Source organism: Tauraco erythrolophus, chromosome 21 (genome assembly GCF_009769465.1).
Source record: "Tauraco erythrolophus isolate bTauEry1 chromosome 21, bTauEry1.pri, whole genome shotgun sequence".
NCBI lineage: Eukaryota > Metazoa > Chordata > Aves > Musophagiformes > Musophagidae > Tauraco > Tauraco erythrolophus.
In genome coordinates, this window is record NC_141485.1 from 3601123 (window position 1) to 3619775 (window position 18653).

Consider the following 18653-nt stretch of genomic DNA (forward strand, 5'->3'; position numbering starts at 1 on the left):
TGGCGCCATCACATCCTCTCCAAAGTGGGTTAATTTGCTTTTTCAGACACGTGGGGAATTAAGGGCGCTCAGCTGGCGTGCGGTGGCACGGTGAACTGCCGGGCACTGGCACAGGGCACGGGGACAGGTCCCGGCCGTCTCCAGCAGCGGGATGAAGAGGGATTGCACCGGCTCAGCCAAAAGCAAGCACTGCCTGCAGCCCAACCGCACGTTCGAACGGATTTTCGAGCTGAAGGCACTGGGAACTGGAAACGCTGGACCCCACTCACCTGCGAGCAGAGATGCCACACAGTGAATCCCACCAAGCAGCAAACCCCAGGCTGGTTTTCTGGCCACTGGGAATTTCTTGACCCGTTTTACCATCATAGGCCCCGCGAAGGCAACCTTCATCCATGGGAAACAATTTAATGGGAATGGTGGGATTTTATTTCATGGGTTTCTCGCTATTGCTGCTGCTTGAAAAATACTTTTAAAATCACGTAATTCCTCACAAAACGAGGTACGTGCTTCCCTTGGCGGTCTGGTTTTGGGAAAGGCACTCGGTTACGGTACGGTGGTGACAGGTGGGTCAGCACTGTCTCCTGCACAAATTTTGGAGTTTCCTCTTGTACCAAATCCTGGACTTCAGGGGCTATGGATCATCTCTTTGCTCTGCCCGACGGGGTCTTTGCCCATCGCTGCAGCCTCTACGTGCTGACGCGACTCAAGTGCACAGCAGGTGACTGCGCCGCACCGGCGGCTATTGGAAAAGAGGATAATTTGACTATTTTCAAGCTAAATGTAACACTTCTCAAACAACTGAATTTTGCTGCCTCCAATTCAAGCGCCCGGAAACAGAAACGTGGACCAACAGTTTTAGTACTTGAAAATTTTATTTTCTCAAATGAGCACCAACACATATTGTAAATATGACAAACAATACGCCTCCCTCTAATACTGAAGAACTATATACAATGTACAAATACATGAAAAGGTGAAAACCAATTATTTGAAAACAAACAATTGCATTTATTACTGAAGCAAATGACCTGAAAGAATATGCCAAAAAATAAAATAAGATCCAAGAAATAAAAGTATACACAATTTGTAAACACAAGAGCATCAAGAGACAGGCTGGTATCGGAAACATCGTCCTTTAGTTTTGTCAGTGGGGAAAGCATTCCCATTTCCTTACGAAAAACAAAACAAAGGATACAGACAGTTCGTAACTATGAGAATAGCTTATTTGTGGTTGTACCTTACACAATGCCATTCTGCTTGCATTTGAATATGTTGGGTTGGGGTTTTTTTTTGGAATTCAAGATGATTTTGTTTCCCCTCTTCTGCTTACTCTTTTCAAACAGGATTCTGCAAAATCTCTGTCTAATGTAACTGTTTCTGAGCATTGAATTTCTGAGGCCTCTCACCTGGTGGGAAGAGCTCCTTCCCACTGAGCTGAGCTCTGGCTCTCACCAATCTTCCCAACCGGGTGTTGGGGTGTCATCTCTTCATCCAAGAACTGGTTCACATGGAAACACGATGCTCCTCCCGAAAGAAGGAAGTGCAGTGAAATGCATGATTAACACACTCTCACACACCAGTTAGAAAAACGCAGAGAAAATTCTCACTTGATCATCACAAGAACAACAGATTTCATTCGTAGGGTTGTTTTGTTTCCCTGTATATTTTTCAATCGTGTGCACCAAAACCAGAGAATTAAAGAGCGTGCAACAGTTATGCAGCACTGAAAGCAGCTCCTTGCTCAGCAAAACACAGTCCAGTGGTTTGTGCTGTTGGTCCACTTTGGGAAAAACAAGAGACCAAATGAATTAAAAACGAAGAAGGGGGAAAAAGGGGGAGGTTAAAGACAGAAAGGAAAACAAAAAAAATCCACTTTACTGCCAGAGAGGTAAACTTTTACTCTAATTTGTTATGTAGCAGCCTGGTTTAAACAACAAACAAACAAACAAACAACAAAAAAAACAACCAAAAGAAAACCAGGATCCATGTCCAAAGACTTACGTTTTAGTTTAAAAACAATGACTAGTTAGGAATCTCCATCCTCCTTCCCTGCTGCCCCCAAGCACCTGGAAGCAGCGATTCGGAGGCTGCAGCTTACATTCAATCCTGGTTTCTAAGTCTCGGTGTCTACTTCACTCCAGCCAATACTGGTGCAAGAGAAAATTTCAGGCTTGGATCCTACAAACCAGATCTCCTCAGGAAAGTCGTGCCCACACGGAGCCCCACGGGCTGTCATGGGACTCGCGGTGGGAGCGCGAGGTGGCACGGGGCTCGGGCTGCCGCACGGGGCCTCCGGCACCGAGTGGAGATGCTTCAGCATTTGACTCCAGACACTGGAGCGCTCCCCGGGTGCCCGGAGCCACCTCCCGTCCCACACATCCGTACCTGCCCGGACCGTGGGCTGCTGTCCGTAACCCGGCCACCGCCCACGTCGGAGACAAATTCTGTCGGGTGGAAGCAGGAGTGACTCCCCCCTCCTGCCATGTCCAGAGGAAAAATGGATCGACTTAAGAGGACAACGTATATTATGATTTTTGTTTCCCTTTGAACATATTTTCCAACAAATACAGAAGGAAACAGTATCATTCATAAACAACAAAAAAGTGCTCTCAGGGAGGGGCTCTGAGAAAACAGCACCAAATATATTATTTTTTTAAAAAAATTAAATATTATTTACAAAAGTATATTTAACAAGCTAATGTGTTTTGTTTTTTTTTCCTGCTTTGTATATATTATCATCTGAATATTTATTACAGGGATCAGGATTTCACATCAGATAATCCACCAGAGCAAAACAATTTAAAACTTACTCGAGTCTGAGCTTTGGGGTAGATGGGGGTGATGTAAACTCAAAGGCGCACGCAGCTTGCCAGAGACGAGGCTGCCATGTCAAAAAAAGAGCAAAACTCACTGCTGTTCGTGTTTTCCCGAAGACGTCACCCACGGAAAGCAGCACCACGGGCACTTGGCGCTCCGTGTTCAGGCATCACCTGCCCGAGGAAGCAGGTCCCATGGGCCACATCTCCAGCTCAGAAACCACAGTCCCACCTTGCTCACTCCGATCCGTAAGGAACCGGCTACAGTCAACTCGCACGACCAGAAGGATGCAGGGAGCGAGGTTCTTTGGTTATGCTCTGAATACACCGCTCTAGGAGTCATCGATCCAGCCCGTGCTGATGGCAGGAGCCACTAACACACAGATCTGACCACCCTGTCCAGTCACCGGCTCCTAATACTGTCATGTGTCTTACCAGAGCACGTCGCAGTGAGTTGGCAGCCGACTAAGCAGTACTTCGTATTTCATGGACACGTAGCAGAGAACAAACGCCAATGAGCCTCACAAGCCCATTTTTCCTTATCTGCCTGTAGCGTGTATTAAAGTCCCTCTAAAGATAATTCTCTGGGTGTTGGGGACACTTACAGGCACACGTGGTTTTTTCGTATCGGGGCTTGAGGCCAGATTCCCAGCCAAGTGTGAATCTGTGGATGCTGATGGGACAAAACCAATTAAAACCAGATTAAGATCTTGCCGGATTCAAGCTTAGCCTGGTTGCCATTAACAGTGTAACCCCTGTGAACAGTTAAAAACAGCCCAATCTCATGGACCATCATCCTTTCTTGCCCTAAATACATGGATAAAGCATTTACATCTGGTAGCTCTCTGTAGTAACTGTTCTTATGTCTCAGAGCAGTCCTCTAGACAGGCCTACCTTTTACATCGCTTTTTTTAGGCTATCACTCTAAATGCCAACATAAAACCATGAGCCCACGAGTGCTCTTTCTCTCAGTCTCCTATTCATGATTTGGGGTTATCCCTTACTTCTCCCAGCTCCAGCCAGATTCCCTTAAAGACTCCATATCTGGGGAGACTGAAGAGCTTGTCAGAGAACATAGACTACTTCCCACTTGCCAAAACCCAATAAATTGTCATGGATCAGAAACCAAAGGACAGGAAAATGGGACCAGGCCAATGCCAAAGTCAACAAGATAGCAGGTACTCCAGAGTTTTTGGTTTCTACCAGATTTTTATCACTGAAGGGAACGTGGAGGATGGAAGTACAGACAATCAGGAACGAAAGCCTAACAGGCTAGCCACAATCCGAGCCAACTCCACCCATGGCAGGAGCTGCCACCAGCCCCCATCTCACTTCTCTCTCAAGGCTGTAAAGAATAGTGGTTCAACAGAGAAAACAGCCTTTGCTTAGACGGGCCACCAGGTTTGGGTTTCAGCACAAGGACCCAACACATAAGGTCCACCCTGATCCCTAAAGAGCATCTCTGCTCACGTCCCCTCCATTTCACAGCAAAGCACTCTCTCACCCCCAGCCCTCGGTCCTGATCCCCACAGTAACTCAGAGTATCTCGGGGTGGGGGCAAACGACAACAGATTACAGCTCCAAAGCTTCGGTTTCGTAAGGAGTTACAAACCCCTGCACAATACTCTTTCCTTCTGGATTAAGACAGATTTCCCCCAGTGGATTAACCTACTTGAAAGAATTCCACAAACAAAAAGAAAATTCACTCAGATAAAATGAATTCGGTTAAATAATCTTGAGTTATGCACCAGATACTGGCTGGACTGCTGCAGAGCAAACTTCACATTGTCACCGACGTCTAACGCAGCTCCCCTCTCACGCACGATGCCCCTTCCCCACAAACCACCTCGGGAAGGTCCACACTAACTAAAAGGAAAAAATTAAAATGGGAAGGACTTGTCCCTTGCAGTTACGACGCCCCCATCTACCCCTCCCCTTTAAACTCCAGGGCATGGACAATTTACGGGGTAGGGGGAAGATGTTTAGCTTCTTTTTTCTTTCCCACCTCCCTGTGCCTGCCACAGGCTTCTGGGAGTGGGAAAAGGGGGGAAGGTTTTGGGGAGGATACCTCATGGCTTGAAATATCCACCTGTGCAATACTGCTACAACCACCAGGCTCCTCTGCTCCCTCCTCTCCCTGCTCTCGCACCAGTTCTCTGCCAGGCTCCAAGAGCGGAGCGGGTGGCTGGGGCCTGGGATTTAAGAAAAAGATTCTGTAACAGTGTTTTCCAACTCGCACTTGTGAAAGATTGGTAACAGGCCCCCCAAGGATGCTCAGCGGAGGCTGGGAAATCAAGGGGTACCCTGTGTTACTACGTTTGTCCCCATCCTCCTCTACATAATTCCCTCTTTCTTGCCTAGCACGTGCCTTTTTTTCCCCATCATGTTTTCTAAGCTGCAGCTCCAACCCCCTTGTGCCTTAGGCGGTTTCCTCCTCCTCTGTGAAGGGCTCAAGAGTCAGGATTTGGTTTCTCCAGCTGTGAGGACGCTCCCCACAGCTGTGCTCTGTTGGGATGTTCAGCCTACCTACCCCGAAACAGCGAGAAAAAGGAGAGGCAGGGAATCTCTCCAGCCACCAGGTCCTCCGCCCCCCAAACGACGAGTTCATAAATGGCAAAACAAAACTCAGAACTGGGGTTAGCTTGCGGGGGGAACTGGTTATGACTTGTGCTCAGCCAGCTTAGACTGAAGCTCCACTGACGGAGCAGCAGTTTTACCATTCGGAGAGAATGCAGCCGTGAGGTATTTTTCTGTCCACTTAGAGAAGTGGACAGTTTCAAGCCTTGGTTAACCAGGACTTAAAGGAGAAGTACAGCTTCAACTTCTGATGACTTCCCTTCGGGCCCACTCCCCACCCCCTATCACCTTCTCCTGCCCAAAACTCAGGTCTTCCTCCTGCACCGAGACCTTCTGAGGAAACGCCACCACAGAGCCAACTTCAGTTTGTACTTAAACATTCGTCAACATGGAATGGCTGTCGGGCGGTCGGTGCATTCTCTTAGCCAACGCCAGAACAGAGAGAGAAGCAGCCAGGGTCAACTCACAAACAGATACAAAGCAAAGAGACAGAGAGACAGAAATTTAGAGGCCAGTCACCAATAAAGATGGAGAAGGGTGTGAAGACGCTCCCAAACTGCAGAGCCTCTAAATGCATGGAACCAAGCGTTCAGTCACTCTCTCACTCTTGGATATAATGTTCGGTTGGATGGCATTCTCTTACACGCTGGTAGGGCTGGGCTCTTTCCGTTCAATCCCAGCCATTATCCTTGATCATGTGAGCTAGTTCAATGATGTATTTGCCTTCTTTATACTTCTGGCTGCTTTCAAAAGCGTGTTCCTAAAGAAAGAAGAAAGAGTGAGATGAAGATGATATTTGAAGGTAAAGTCACAGTTACAGATCATATCTGGGAACGCTGGTGCAAGTCTCAGCCTTGACTACAGAGTAAACCAGTCAAACTGCAGGTCCTCCTGTTGGCTTCCAGGAAAATCACGTTAGAAGAATCTTAAATCCTGCTTCTAGTTGTCTTTACAGGCTGGAAAAAAACAATTGGCACCGTGTGAACGTGCAGCTTTCTGTAGGCCAACGGCAACCGCTCCTTGAGCTACGCTTTAGGAATCATCGGTGATAAAACCCACCTCTCTCTAGGGTGGTCTGAGAGCTCATCAATGTTTGTTAAGAACACAGGGGCCCTCTGATGAAACATGCTGTACAAGCACCGCCATGGGGAACGGGACGGATTATGGTAAACTTCATGTTGAAATGGAGCGAATGGGCACCAAGGGACGAGGGGGACCCACTGCACAGGTGTGTGATGTGGCTACAGAACACACAGTGCTTCTACACTGCAGAAGTGAACAAGGAAGGAAATCTGTGGGATCCCTGGCCAGGAGGGGCTCCGTTATTGAGGCTGCATCCTCAAAAGCGGTTCAGCTCTGCTCAGGTGTGCTGTTTGTAACGCACCTGAAATAACGGAACTTTAGTGCTGGAGAGGCTTGGGCTTACTGCTATGTTTACCAAATTTTGTCCACTGTTGAACAATAAATTCAATTTCTGTTCTTAAGTGTCCTCCTCAATTTGTGAGATCCGGGCTGTGTTTCTGCACGAATTCCTACTGCATCAATTTTTGATGCTTTACTTTTTATAGCCTTTCAACTCATTTATTAAAGAATATTTCTGTCCAGAGGCCACAGATGCAATGTATGTTTTGCTCAGACACTGGTCAAGATATTTTGACAAACAAGTACGCTGTGTGCCTCCTGAAGCAGAAATTAGGACATAGCACAAGCCTTTATTTGAAGGTAATTGAATTTATGAAGAGCAAGAGATAGCAAATGGATAAACTCATGTTCAATAGAATTTCCAGTGGGAAGGACACAGGATCGACAATATATGGATCATTCTATTTTTCTGATATTGTCTGGGAAAAAAGACAGTATGAACCACCAGACTGACTATAATTATCCTCATTAATGTTAAGTATCACTAAAGGACACCCACCAAAATCAGGCCCACAGTGTATATTCTTAGTAAAAAAATACATTAGCCACAAAGAGCTCCTGCTCTGAGTGGATGCAACAAACCCAAGAGGGAAAATGGAAATGCAGGAAGGTAAAAAGACATGGCCACAGACCAGAACCCACATTTCTGGTTCCCAAGTTAATGGTCTTTCCACGAGACCATGTCACCATACACACACCTGCAGGAAGGGCTGGAGCACAGATGTCTACAGGGAAAACAAACGATACTGATACTCACATATTTCCAACCCAGTGTGGTTTTGCAGTTTTCACAGTAAATATCTGCAACCGCATGTAATCCCGTTAATAACACCCGCTCCTCTGCAGGGCCACAACCCACATTAACTCTGGGGAAAAAGGAGAGATGCTCCCATTTAGTGTGTCTTTCCACATCAAGATGCTAGAGCAAAGCTGACAGCTATTTTATTGCAGTATTAGAAAACATAAGCAGGAGGTTCGGGATACTGAGTACCACAGCTGTGCCCGACACAAAGATCTCTTGCAGTTCCCGAACAGAATGAAAAGGTAAACCAAAGTTTTTATTCAACTAAAAATTCTATAAAGCTTGGAACAGAAGATTAATAATGTTCTAGTAAATTGCACTAATTATGCATTTGAGAAAGATTTTCATTTTCAAATTGATAAAATGGCACTTTTGTCTTTCCCAAATGGTAACTTGAAAAATGCAAATGAAATAAGCAGTTCTTCTGAAAGACATCCCAGCAGTGATCTCACCAAAACTATTTTCAGTTATTGGGAAAATTATACTTCAATTTTACGCTAGCTCTAAAAAGTAAGTTCATATATTCTCTATATTTACGAACCTTTGACTCTTTGGCCCAGCTACATTCTCTGAGAAGAGAATGACTCATCCGTTAGCTCTCACTTCTCAATCTGATGACAAAAAACCCACCTCTTCCTAGCTGCTTATCTGAAACCTCAACATAAAATCTAGTATGAATCAGTGCTGTTTCCTGCCTCTTTCTCCAACCATTTTCAGCAGCCTCCCAAGTCTTGGGCAGAGGTTTTCTAATGACTATCCTTTTGTTTTCTTCTTCATGAGGGTTTTCTTAAATCTATCTTAAGAGATGCAGAGGTGACACAGTTATACTTACACTGAATTGAAGAGGTACGCTCGTCCTTGGCTTCCTTGAAAGGACTGAAAGGCAAGAAAACAAAATTCAGTTGGCTGGTTGATAGAAATAAGGCTAAACCAGGACCATGTAGCAAAATCATACCAGATAATCACCAGTCATGGCACATCCTCTCTGCCCCGTGTTTTCCCCGGATCTCACGGCACCACCATGCAAAGGCAATGTTTTGAAGACAGTGGGGCAAGGCCAGTCCAGTCCGGCAGGATGCTCCAGGTAGCCAGGACACTTCCAGGAGGCAGCAGGCTCCTTTTGTGTCGAGCCTACAACATTACCTCGTGATGGTGCCTCGCTTACAAGAGCTGCCTCACACACAGCAAGTGCTACTGGCATTTTTAATGTCCTTTGACACGCACACGCTGAATTAAACATTTGGTTCTTATGAGCAAGAGCACAGTTGCTCTCTGCACGCAAGCTACCTATGAGATTCCTCAGGGAACATATGCACTGAGGGGCAAGGAGCTGGCAAAGTCAAAGAGCAGCTTTTCTGGACCATTTAAATCTTTAACTTGAACCTTACCAGGAACCTTGGAATATTTAATTATTTTCTTAAAACCTCAGCTTCTACAGAAGAGTGATGATTTCAGACTAAATACCCTTAAAAGGGAGGAGACAGAGTTTTGAGAGAAAAGAGAAACATTGAAGGTTTTCCCTCCCCGGCCCACTAGCACTGGCCACCTATTTAGTGAAGAGCAACCTGACCCTGGGGCAGCACAAACGTGCTCTCTCCGCGTCACACTGCGCAATATCCGAGTGGGCCCAGGTTGTCCCCTTCCGTCAGTCCCACCCTCGGGATGCACCCCTACGCCTGCCCAGCTGCTCACAGAGAAGCAAAGCCAAAGCCATGCCCGAGAACCAGGAAACCTGCGGATGGATCTGGACCACGTTTCGTACATCCGCACACACCTGCCTTAACCAACTGCCTCCTCCGCACCGCGGAGGCTGCCACGTGTTTCCAGCCAACAGCCCTAATTCCCAGAGCTGGGCGCCCATCCGTTCGCCCCAGTGAGTATTTCTTGGGTGCTGCCGGCGGCTCCGTAACAGCCTGTAAGACATTTTCTCCATCTCACTCCATCGTGAGTCCTGTTCATGTGAAAGGCAGAGAGAGGAAATCCACTCAGCAGCAGGAGAGAACAAAACACATGAAAGGTGTGATTTAAAACCGCCCTGACAGGGAACGAGCACAACCTGTCCCAGTGCGCAGCCTGGTGCCTTTCTTGGTGTCAAGGTACCCTTTGGAAGCGGTGAGGGCCCACTTGGAAGATCATGGATTGCAAGAACGTGCGTGAAAGGCTCCTTAGCATGGGGCAGAGGAACCTCTGTGGGCAAACACGACGCCCAGGACGTGCAGGCAGGGAGCCACATCCAGCAGGGAAAGCTGCCTGGGAGGTCTGGATGGCAGCGAGGGCTCTGCCAGCTCTAAAGCTGCTGCCTGGCAAAAGAACTGACTCAGTCCTGGAGGAATAACTGTTCTTCAGAGGAATCTGAAGCCCAGTATTAGTTGCCACCCAGGACACAGAAGAGCCACTCTGGATTCAGAGAGGATGCCTGAGGCACTGGGATATCTTTCACTCAGACAAAAGCAGTGCCCTGAGGAATTCCTCTTTTCTTGGGCAAGAATTAAATAGGACACACGGCTCAAGCATGTTTGCGTAATTGCATTTATTAGAGAAGCTTCTTTTAATCCTTCAGCAGCACTCGAGCTCTTTACTATTGTTACTGTCAGCTGGCTGATACCCCACATGCCAACTAGGTCTACCCAACTGCCACAAAACACACGCTGCATTGTTCCAGCGCCCGTGTGGTAAAGTAGGAACCAACACAAAGCTGATGCCCCCCGGGCCAGAAAGGAGAGTGCGAGCCAGACCCAGGCAATGCTCCACCTCGCTATGGCAAACAGCTGGGGCATCAGCTGGCCACGCTGCAGAAGCTGGATAAAGCCTGGAAGGATGGACTGTGGATGGGGTACAGGGATGAAATAGAAGGTCTCACAGCAACATGTGTGCCATCAAAGCAAAATGAAAACAGATTAAGCTTGCTAACCATCCAGTCCTTCCCAGTAAATACTTTTTCCATAAACACCAAAGTGACTAAGTTTGCCAATAACAACCACCATGGGAAAAAGTTTTTATTGGTACAGAAATAGGATTTTCCGTTACTGCTGTACAAAGGCCTGTCTTTAATAAACAACAAAACCAAACCCATCAGCTTTGTGTTCGGGGCTCACTGGACACTATTCCAGCCCACTCCCAGGGGACAGTAGCATCCTTTCAGAGGTGCCCTTCCTTCCAGCTCAAGCCAGCGCTTTAGGATATCTAAGGGTGGTCACTGCAAAAAAAATAATCACATTAATTATCTCTTGCCCAAGCAGAACTTTTCAACACACCACTGCTTAGCTTCCAGTGCTGCTGCCTGTCTTAATATTCACCCTCCAGCTAGCTACGGATGTGGCAAATTATATAAAAAGAAGTGAGAAAGATCTGGCAGCCACCTCGAGTTCCCCAGCACGTTTGCTGTCTGCAAGATTGAGCTGACTGTATCTTTACGGAGGTAGCAAGAGCAGGTTTTATCTGGGTGTTGTAACTTCAACATTTTCTGGAGACATTCCTTCTCTTCTGGCACACACTGTAATGGCCACTATGAAATCAGAAGAAACATATCTATTTATACGCAAACAGATGTTGGGTTTTCTTTTTGTTTCGTTTTTTTTTTAAAATATAATTTTATTTAAGAAACACACAAAGAGATTTCCACAACACCCTTGGTTTTCCCTGGCAGTCAGCAGTAACACCTACTTTCCACGCTTTACATTTTCTCTATGTAGATTTTCTTGATACACATTCCAAGGTGTATCTCACACGAGTGCTTATAAATCCAGACTTCTTATTCTCTAAAACAACAGCTCCTGGCATCACTTTCCAGCTGAAAGAAATGGAAAGGATTTCTTTTGTTGTTGTTTCCCACTGAAAGCCCAAGCACACATTTTTCTCTGCACTGCTAACACTCAATGCCTGGCTAGAAACACATCTGTATATGCCAGCAACAAAGCCCTCCCTCCCTATCCTGCCTGAACCCTCTAAAAAACAATAAATGCTTTTGAGATGTGCAATACACAACAGTTTTCTCCTCCTGACTACTCCTAGTTCACAAGCCTTCCCCGCTCCTGGGTGCTCCGCTCAGCACGGAGGCATCTAAAGGCTTCTGGGCCTAAGGAGCACCGATTTGAGCAGCTAGGTGGAGAACAAATCCAGCCTGGAATCAGCTCTTCGGCTGCAGATCCTGGCCTGCCAAGCTGTCCCTCGTTACGGCAGAAGCTCCATGTTAAGATGCCTTTGGCAGCTGCTCTGGTTTAAGAAGTTCCCATCACCCAATTTACAGACACTCATTATGGCCCCCTCAGCTGTGCTGATTCCAAATTAGATGTGTGAAATCATTATTTTTAAAAACAAATACTTTGGGTGGGGGTGTTTGAGGAAAATAGATTTTTTTGCTCCTTGCATCATATCATGGATCCAGTTTAAAGGGCAATCACACAGACTGCTTGACAACCACAGTATGGGGGAAGACACGAGTCGATGAGTAGGAAGTTCTCAAACTAAATATGCTGGCAAGGACCCGCAGCGCAGAGCTGCAGCTCTGGTGAAAGGCAGCCTGCAGGACAGGGAGTTTGGGTTTCACAGACGCCGTTACAGCAGCTCTGCCGCAGAAGGACGCGGAACACGCAGCCAGCACCGAAGAATTGCCAGCTCCTTTGCGGCAGACACGTTCTGCTTGCTAGAGATGGACTCAGCCTGCAAGACTCAAAGCTGAATCCTTACGTATTCAACACCCGCGACCTCGGGAGCTGTCAGGTTTAGTCCGTTTGTCATATTCTGGCCTTGATCTGAAGCGCTGACTCGACCGTTCTGTTTGCTCTGAGCAAGATGCACGACTCCGTCACAGCCTTCTTCAGCGGAGCAACAGCACGCAGACAACCACAGACGCAGAGAAGGGCTATGCCCCTCCGCCACTCCAGCCTGCTTCCCGTTCCACCTGCCTTCCTGCTGCCATCAGACCTTCGCACTTGCACGTTCCCGCTGGAGACACAGAAGGAAATTTTTACATTCCATCAGTACAGCCAGGGAAAGGCAGGAATTCTGACTGTGCTCCAAACACGCCTACACACCATACCCCTTCTCCCTGGTACCTACGGCTTCTCATTCACTGCACAGCCCACTCAGCAGTTCCACACGCTGAACAGACGATGGGATTAATACCCCAAGTCTTTGTGACAGCACTGGACAATAGGCTAAACACAAAAAGAGCTGGCTGGAATCATCTGGAAAAATAGGAAGCAGTTGCCAGGACTAAACAGCTACGTACTGATGCTTGTTCTCTGCAGACTGCAGCAGAGAAAACCCCCACTTACCTATATCCAGCTGGCAGCCTTTTAAGAAACCAATAAAACAAAAATGAAGAGGCAACTGGTCTCAAAGAGGTACAAGAGGAAAAAGGAACAGAGCGTGCCCCTCCACAGAATGCTCTTGAAAGCTACAAATAATTCTCACCGCAAGGATGCAAACAGGAACAGAGCGCCCAGAGCCACCACAGGAGATGGACGGCGGTCGGCACGTCCTGGGCAATGCCAACGGCAGCACCAGGAGAAGCCAAATGACCGCAGCCATCTGGACTATTCAGAAAAGGATGTGTTTTCTGTGCCTGTGAGATCCCCACTGGGACAGAGCAATTAAGTGAGTAAGAGAAGCAGTACTATGAACTCCCAGGCTTAAGAGGCACTGAAATCTGTGGGAGAAAAATTCATCCAAGGACCTATTTGGAGATAGCTCTGTTATCACTTACTTCCCGCCTACATGTACAACTTTTGTTGTTAAGTTACTAGCCATTTGCACAACACTGCCTGTAGGATTTATCTATTCTTGCTGCTGATTCAGCCTTTAAACACCTAAGGATGAGATGTTCTCGGAGAATACAACTTGAATAGGAGAGGAGACCTTTAAGCATGACCAAACGATGACATCAACCCAACTGGAGTTTGCGTATAAACACATGCTCTCATCGCACTCATCCCACTCCCTCTAGTGCTTAATTTCAATTCCTATCAGCTGCTATCCCACCTAACAACTAACATCACACAGAAAGCTCTGCCTTAATGGCACCTTTCGAGCCCTATTAATTACAGCAACAATGATTTGATTAAAAGGTAAGTCCTGCAAAGTGTTCAGAGGAACCACGAAGCCTGGTAACAGCGCTGGGTGCGTGACGAGTCACTACGCAATGGAAACAAAGTTGGGAGAATTTAACTACGAAAACACCCGCTGCAGATTCTGGGGCTGCCCTAGACAGCACAAGCCCTTTCAACCATCCGCTTGCATCATACTCAAGTATCTCCCAAGGGAGCACGAGCTCAATTACTTGGTCCCTGTATCCGCACAGACTACAGAGACCTCCTCAGGGTTCATTAATTCCACCTTGTTCTTCCTCACAGAAGGAACAGTCGATGATCAGATTAAGCTGAGATTCAATTTTGCTCCGATTATGCGAGATACAGACCCATGTCAAGGGAACTGGTTACATTATTCCACCTCTTGCACAGATGCGACCTTAGCCTGTTCAAACTGTGTTCCTGAGTTTTAATTGAGTTTTAACATGGGTCCTTAATGCTATTTAAAGCCCAAAGTCAATATGGAATTAGTGGACCAAACTCATCTCTGAAGTAATTCAATTAATTCAGCACAGCTTTATTCCCCAGCAGTTTACGTTGCTGTACGATTACACAGAGAGTAACTACGAGTCTGCCGTGTTTCATTCTAGGAACAGCTACATCCCAGCAGTTTTACACCACGTTTATGTCTCAGGTTATGTACGTAGCCTTGGAGAAGGAAGGTGCACAGACTGGAAAGACGAGAGATGTTAATACATTTGGGTTTTTTTAAGATGGGAGACATTATTACAATTTTTTATTCTGCCTCCTGGCAGCAGCAGGTGTTCATTCAACCCGCTCATTCCCTCCACACCCGACACAAGCAGGGGCGAGACATGTTTCTGGTAAGAGCCTTTTGTCCTAACAGGAACCAACTCAGCACTTTCACCACACAGGATAGGTGGGGAGGGACTGCAGCCAGACAGTGCAAAAGGTCTGAACACACACCCGCAAAAATACCAGCAGGCTATTCCCGTGCCATCGCCTCTGCCTTCCATGAAATAAACTCTCTTCTGCTTGGAAAAGGCAGTTATGATGATGCTGTCAGGGAAAAGGAGCAAATTATCAGTGAGTGAAGAACCTCACGCTTCTGCTATATCCTGCTTTTGTGGGAAAAGCATCAATTCCCACTTTGTGCGCAGGAGCAGCAGCTCATCCCTGGGAACTGTTCAGCGTTGCAGAAGTAATGCTGCATTAGCTGGGTCTGAGTCCTCTACCCCCCTGTGCCACAACTAGAAGAGACTGAAGGGCAGACTTTCCAAAGAGACTGAAAAAAATTAGCTGTCACCAGCTGCAGCCACCTTCAGACCCACCTGAACCTACAACCTTTAGTGCTCACGCAGATTTTACATCACAGACTCTACTGTGGTCTGAAATCCAAGTGTTCCAGTGCCCCCCTCCTGATCCTCAAAATACTCAGCTTGGCTCAAAATTTAAGTAGTAATTGATTTTTTTTTTTTTTTAAATAAGGAATTAGAACAGGTTTTATTATTTGTTTTAGGTGGTGTTTTTTTTTGAGGTGAATTTCTCTCATCTTTTCATGTTTCTAGGAGCTGAAACTAAGAAAAACCAGCACCATTCACAAGACTTCCAAAAATGCCAAGCAAAAAGTACCATGAACTGAAAGAAGGTGTTTGGTGCACACTCTGCAGCGTTCTCTCTGTAACATCAACGCTGCTCAGGAAGACAGAAAGCAAGCGGGACGGTCCAGATGCCCGATCCCACCAGAAGCGAGCCATGAAACGCTGCTCTGTCCTGTTCATCGGAGCGGTGCTCCAACGCACGTCAGCACAACACGAAGGTGACACCAGTGCTCTGATGGAGCTGCGTTGCTCCAGGCAGACAGGCTGCACAAAGTGATGCAAATGGGTCAGGATCCAGGGGCAAATTCCCAGTTATTAATTCATGTGTCAGTGTGACTGTCCATTATCACCAGAGGGGAGAGCAAGAGATTTCTTTCAAAGGGAAATTTTCTATTGCAGTTGCAGAAGAGAGATCGCTTGCAAGGCTTTGCAATTAATGAATATCAGTATTTAGAGAAACACAAATTACCTAAAACTGAGGTTTTTGTTATTCCTCAAGTGCAAAGATTTCTAACATCTATTGAAGTCACCCCTCTGCTAAGCTAAACCCCAAGCAAAGCATGTTAAAATTCAGAAAGCAGCTGCAAACTGCTCTGTCCCCTTCTCTCCCCACCATGCCCAGCAGGCTCCCCTCCAAACTCGGGTCAAACGCAACGCTGCTGAGTCTCATCGTGTTATCATCAGTCCTGTGCTATTCAGTCCCCTTATTAAAGCCCTGGGCTCCTGGACTCTGCTTTTGTTTATTTTTAAATGCATTTCTAACCCACAGACTTCAAAGTGAAATTTCTAAATGTGAACGCTAAAGGCACAAACAACCGAAGGCAAATAAAAAATACACCAAATTTATTACTTCTATAAAACTTCACAGAATTTTGAGGCTTCTCTTGCGATTTCAATGGTCTCCGTTTGCTGCTGCTGTTGTGCTTCAAAACTTGACTTTAAGATGACAAAGCATGGAAATACTGTGGGAAACAAAGCAGATGAAGTATCAGAGTAATTGCTTGAAAAAGTAAATTCTGCAGGAGACAGACCCCCTCTTCTCTGCAGCCCAAGCAGGGGGGACAGCCGTGTGTGACTAAGAGCCCTGCAGCCCCATGAGAGCACGGGCACTGCATCAGGGAGCAACTGCTCCCTTCCTCTCCTGTTTGGCTTCCCTCTGCCCAAGGAAAATCCATTCCTGCATTAGCACAGCACCAGGCGGGCACGAGGAAGAAAGGCAGCGCAGCTTCTGCAAGCACGGACGGCTACCACATGCCCTCACTTCAGACCAAAGATTCAAGACCTACCAGAGGCCTTTCAGACTGGAAGGGAATTTGGCATCGAGATCTATGACTGGGTCCAGTCGTCATCTTCTGGGGTACATGCTTTGCCCCCTGTCCTTCCTCTGCCTTTTGCTGCCAGGGAAGAAAGTGCTGTATAATACAAATGTACAGTGCAGGTAAAACTCTCCCCTCTCTCATGGGAAATCAATCCCTTCTTGGGGAAGAGTTCAAAGAGATCTCAGTTTTTCTAACAGTCTCCAACTTCTGGAACAACATATGTATTGACACCAGACCGTTTAATCGGGCAAAAATAAGAGCAAGTGCATTGCGTAAGGAGCATTTATAACCCCACAGGAAGATGGAGTGGGGAGAAAGGGTAAGGACATGTCTTAGAGATCTGCTTCGTTCCCCACACAGACCACTCCACACAACAAGCCAAGCCAGCCCACAGAAGCCGTGCTGGATTAAAGAGTGGAAGCCACAAATTCATGTACACAGAAAGACCACAGGTTAATTCCTGCTTGGCGACAAGTAGAAGATCACTTCCAACAGAAGACCAACATTAACCCAACGTTAAACCAAGGAAAACTACCCAGGTGTGCCTGCTGGCAGAAGCAACATTTATTGGTACGAAGTGCACTGAGCTCCTGCCAGGAGCATGGCCACCAGCCCCAGGGAAGAGTGGGCCATCTCCTGCACGCAGTGCCTGAAAGGAGATGGTAAGCTCCACATTCCCTGTATGATCTAAATGACATGGGATGGGAGAAGGAAATGAAAGTCTGCATCTTCCAGGCCCTCATGCTGGGCCTCAGGCCATACTGCTGGTTAACCCTGACCCTCCACGGCCTCATTCCCAACAGACACCAGCATTCCCAAATCTGCAGGAAGCTCAAGGGAGCTGGGATGAGTCTGGCAACTCTAGCACTTAAGTCATCTGTGATGTCCATCGAAAGCAAGCCTTTACATTTTGTTACGTAGAAGGACAATATGGAAAGAAGCACTTTGTTACCTACTGTGAAAAACTACAGAAGATGAAAACGGAGCTCATTGGTGTCCTTCTGGATACAGGGGGATGAAAAACACCGTTATTCTGGTAAATCTGCAATTGCTACAGCAGCAGCTGTGGGGTTTTTCCCCTATTTTTGAGTGTTGCTTCTTCCTGTAAGTTGATGCCGGCTCAAAGCATCCGACAATCAAGTCATTGAGTGGCAGGGGAGAGGGTAAAGCCCTTTCTTTCCACATTAATTATTGCTACTGCATGGGTTTGAGAGATAAACAGAAGACAGAACCGGGATGGAAGACGGAAACTGCTAACGCAACAAGTTATTTAATTAGCAGCATAATAGCGACTGTCCCTGTACCAGTGGAACGCCGTATTCCGTTAACACAGCCGCTAAGCTCACAATAGCGCCGACGCTGACAATGGCAGCAGACTTGCTTTTCAGCAAAAGCAGATCCGTCTGGGGCAGCAGCTCTTCTCTGTCGCTGGATAAGATCCACTGCAGTGGGATGAAGCCACCATACGTGTACCTTACTGCTGAGAAGGTTCATCAAAAGTTATCCTCTTTGTTTAATCTGCCACCTAAATTCTGAACGTTTGTCTCCACTATAAGACAAGTGTTGTGCTGAAATTCAGTTTATTACTGTGGACGTGCCCTCCATGAAAACGGACCAAAAAGGCGTGCGCCAGAGGAGAGGTCCCCAGACATCAAGGTCCGCAGGACAGGCTCAGCCTCCCACAGATCTGAAGCAGAAAACGTGTGTACTCATTCCTGCACTCCTCCCCAGCCTCCCCTCTCAGGGCTGGGCTGGAATCGAGGTGTTCATACTTGAGAACCTCCGTACGCAGCTAGGCTTAATCTGATTTTAACTCGCCCCTTTCTGTAGCAATCACTGCTGAAAGGAGAGACATCCCTGGAAGTCTTCAAATTCCAGGTTGCAGGTAGACAGTCTCAGTTTCTACCTTTGTTATGGCTCCTTGATCTGACAGTTGAGATTTTCACACAAATGCACCAAGTATTTTAAGAGAGGGGACTCTGGGTGGAGTCTCCTTCTGCACTCGAGCTCCAGTCCTTGCCTGTTTCACTTCTGCTGGCTACGACAAACTGCTGGGCCAGACGGAC

The 18653-nt window shown here is 46.9% G+C and overlaps 1 protein-coding gene across 1 annotated transcript in view; it reads right to left on the reverse strand.

The window, feature by feature from the left end:
- Window positions 1-884: 884 nt before the first annotated feature.
- The window catches only part of YPEL2 (yippee like 2), a 31178-nt gene continuing 13409 nt past the window's right edge, over window positions 885-18653 (reverse strand). The window contains exons 3-5 of the mRNA XM_009977400.2: window positions 8450-8493; window positions 7573-7681; window positions 885-6153 (exon numbers count right to left, since the gene is read on the reverse strand). Coding sequence (XP_009975702.2) covers window positions 6064-6153; window positions 7573-7681; window positions 8450-8493 — 243 coding nt within the window. The 3' untranslated portion in view covers window positions 885-6063. The remainder of the gene's footprint in view (window positions 6154-7572; window positions 7682-8449; window positions 8494-18653) is intronic.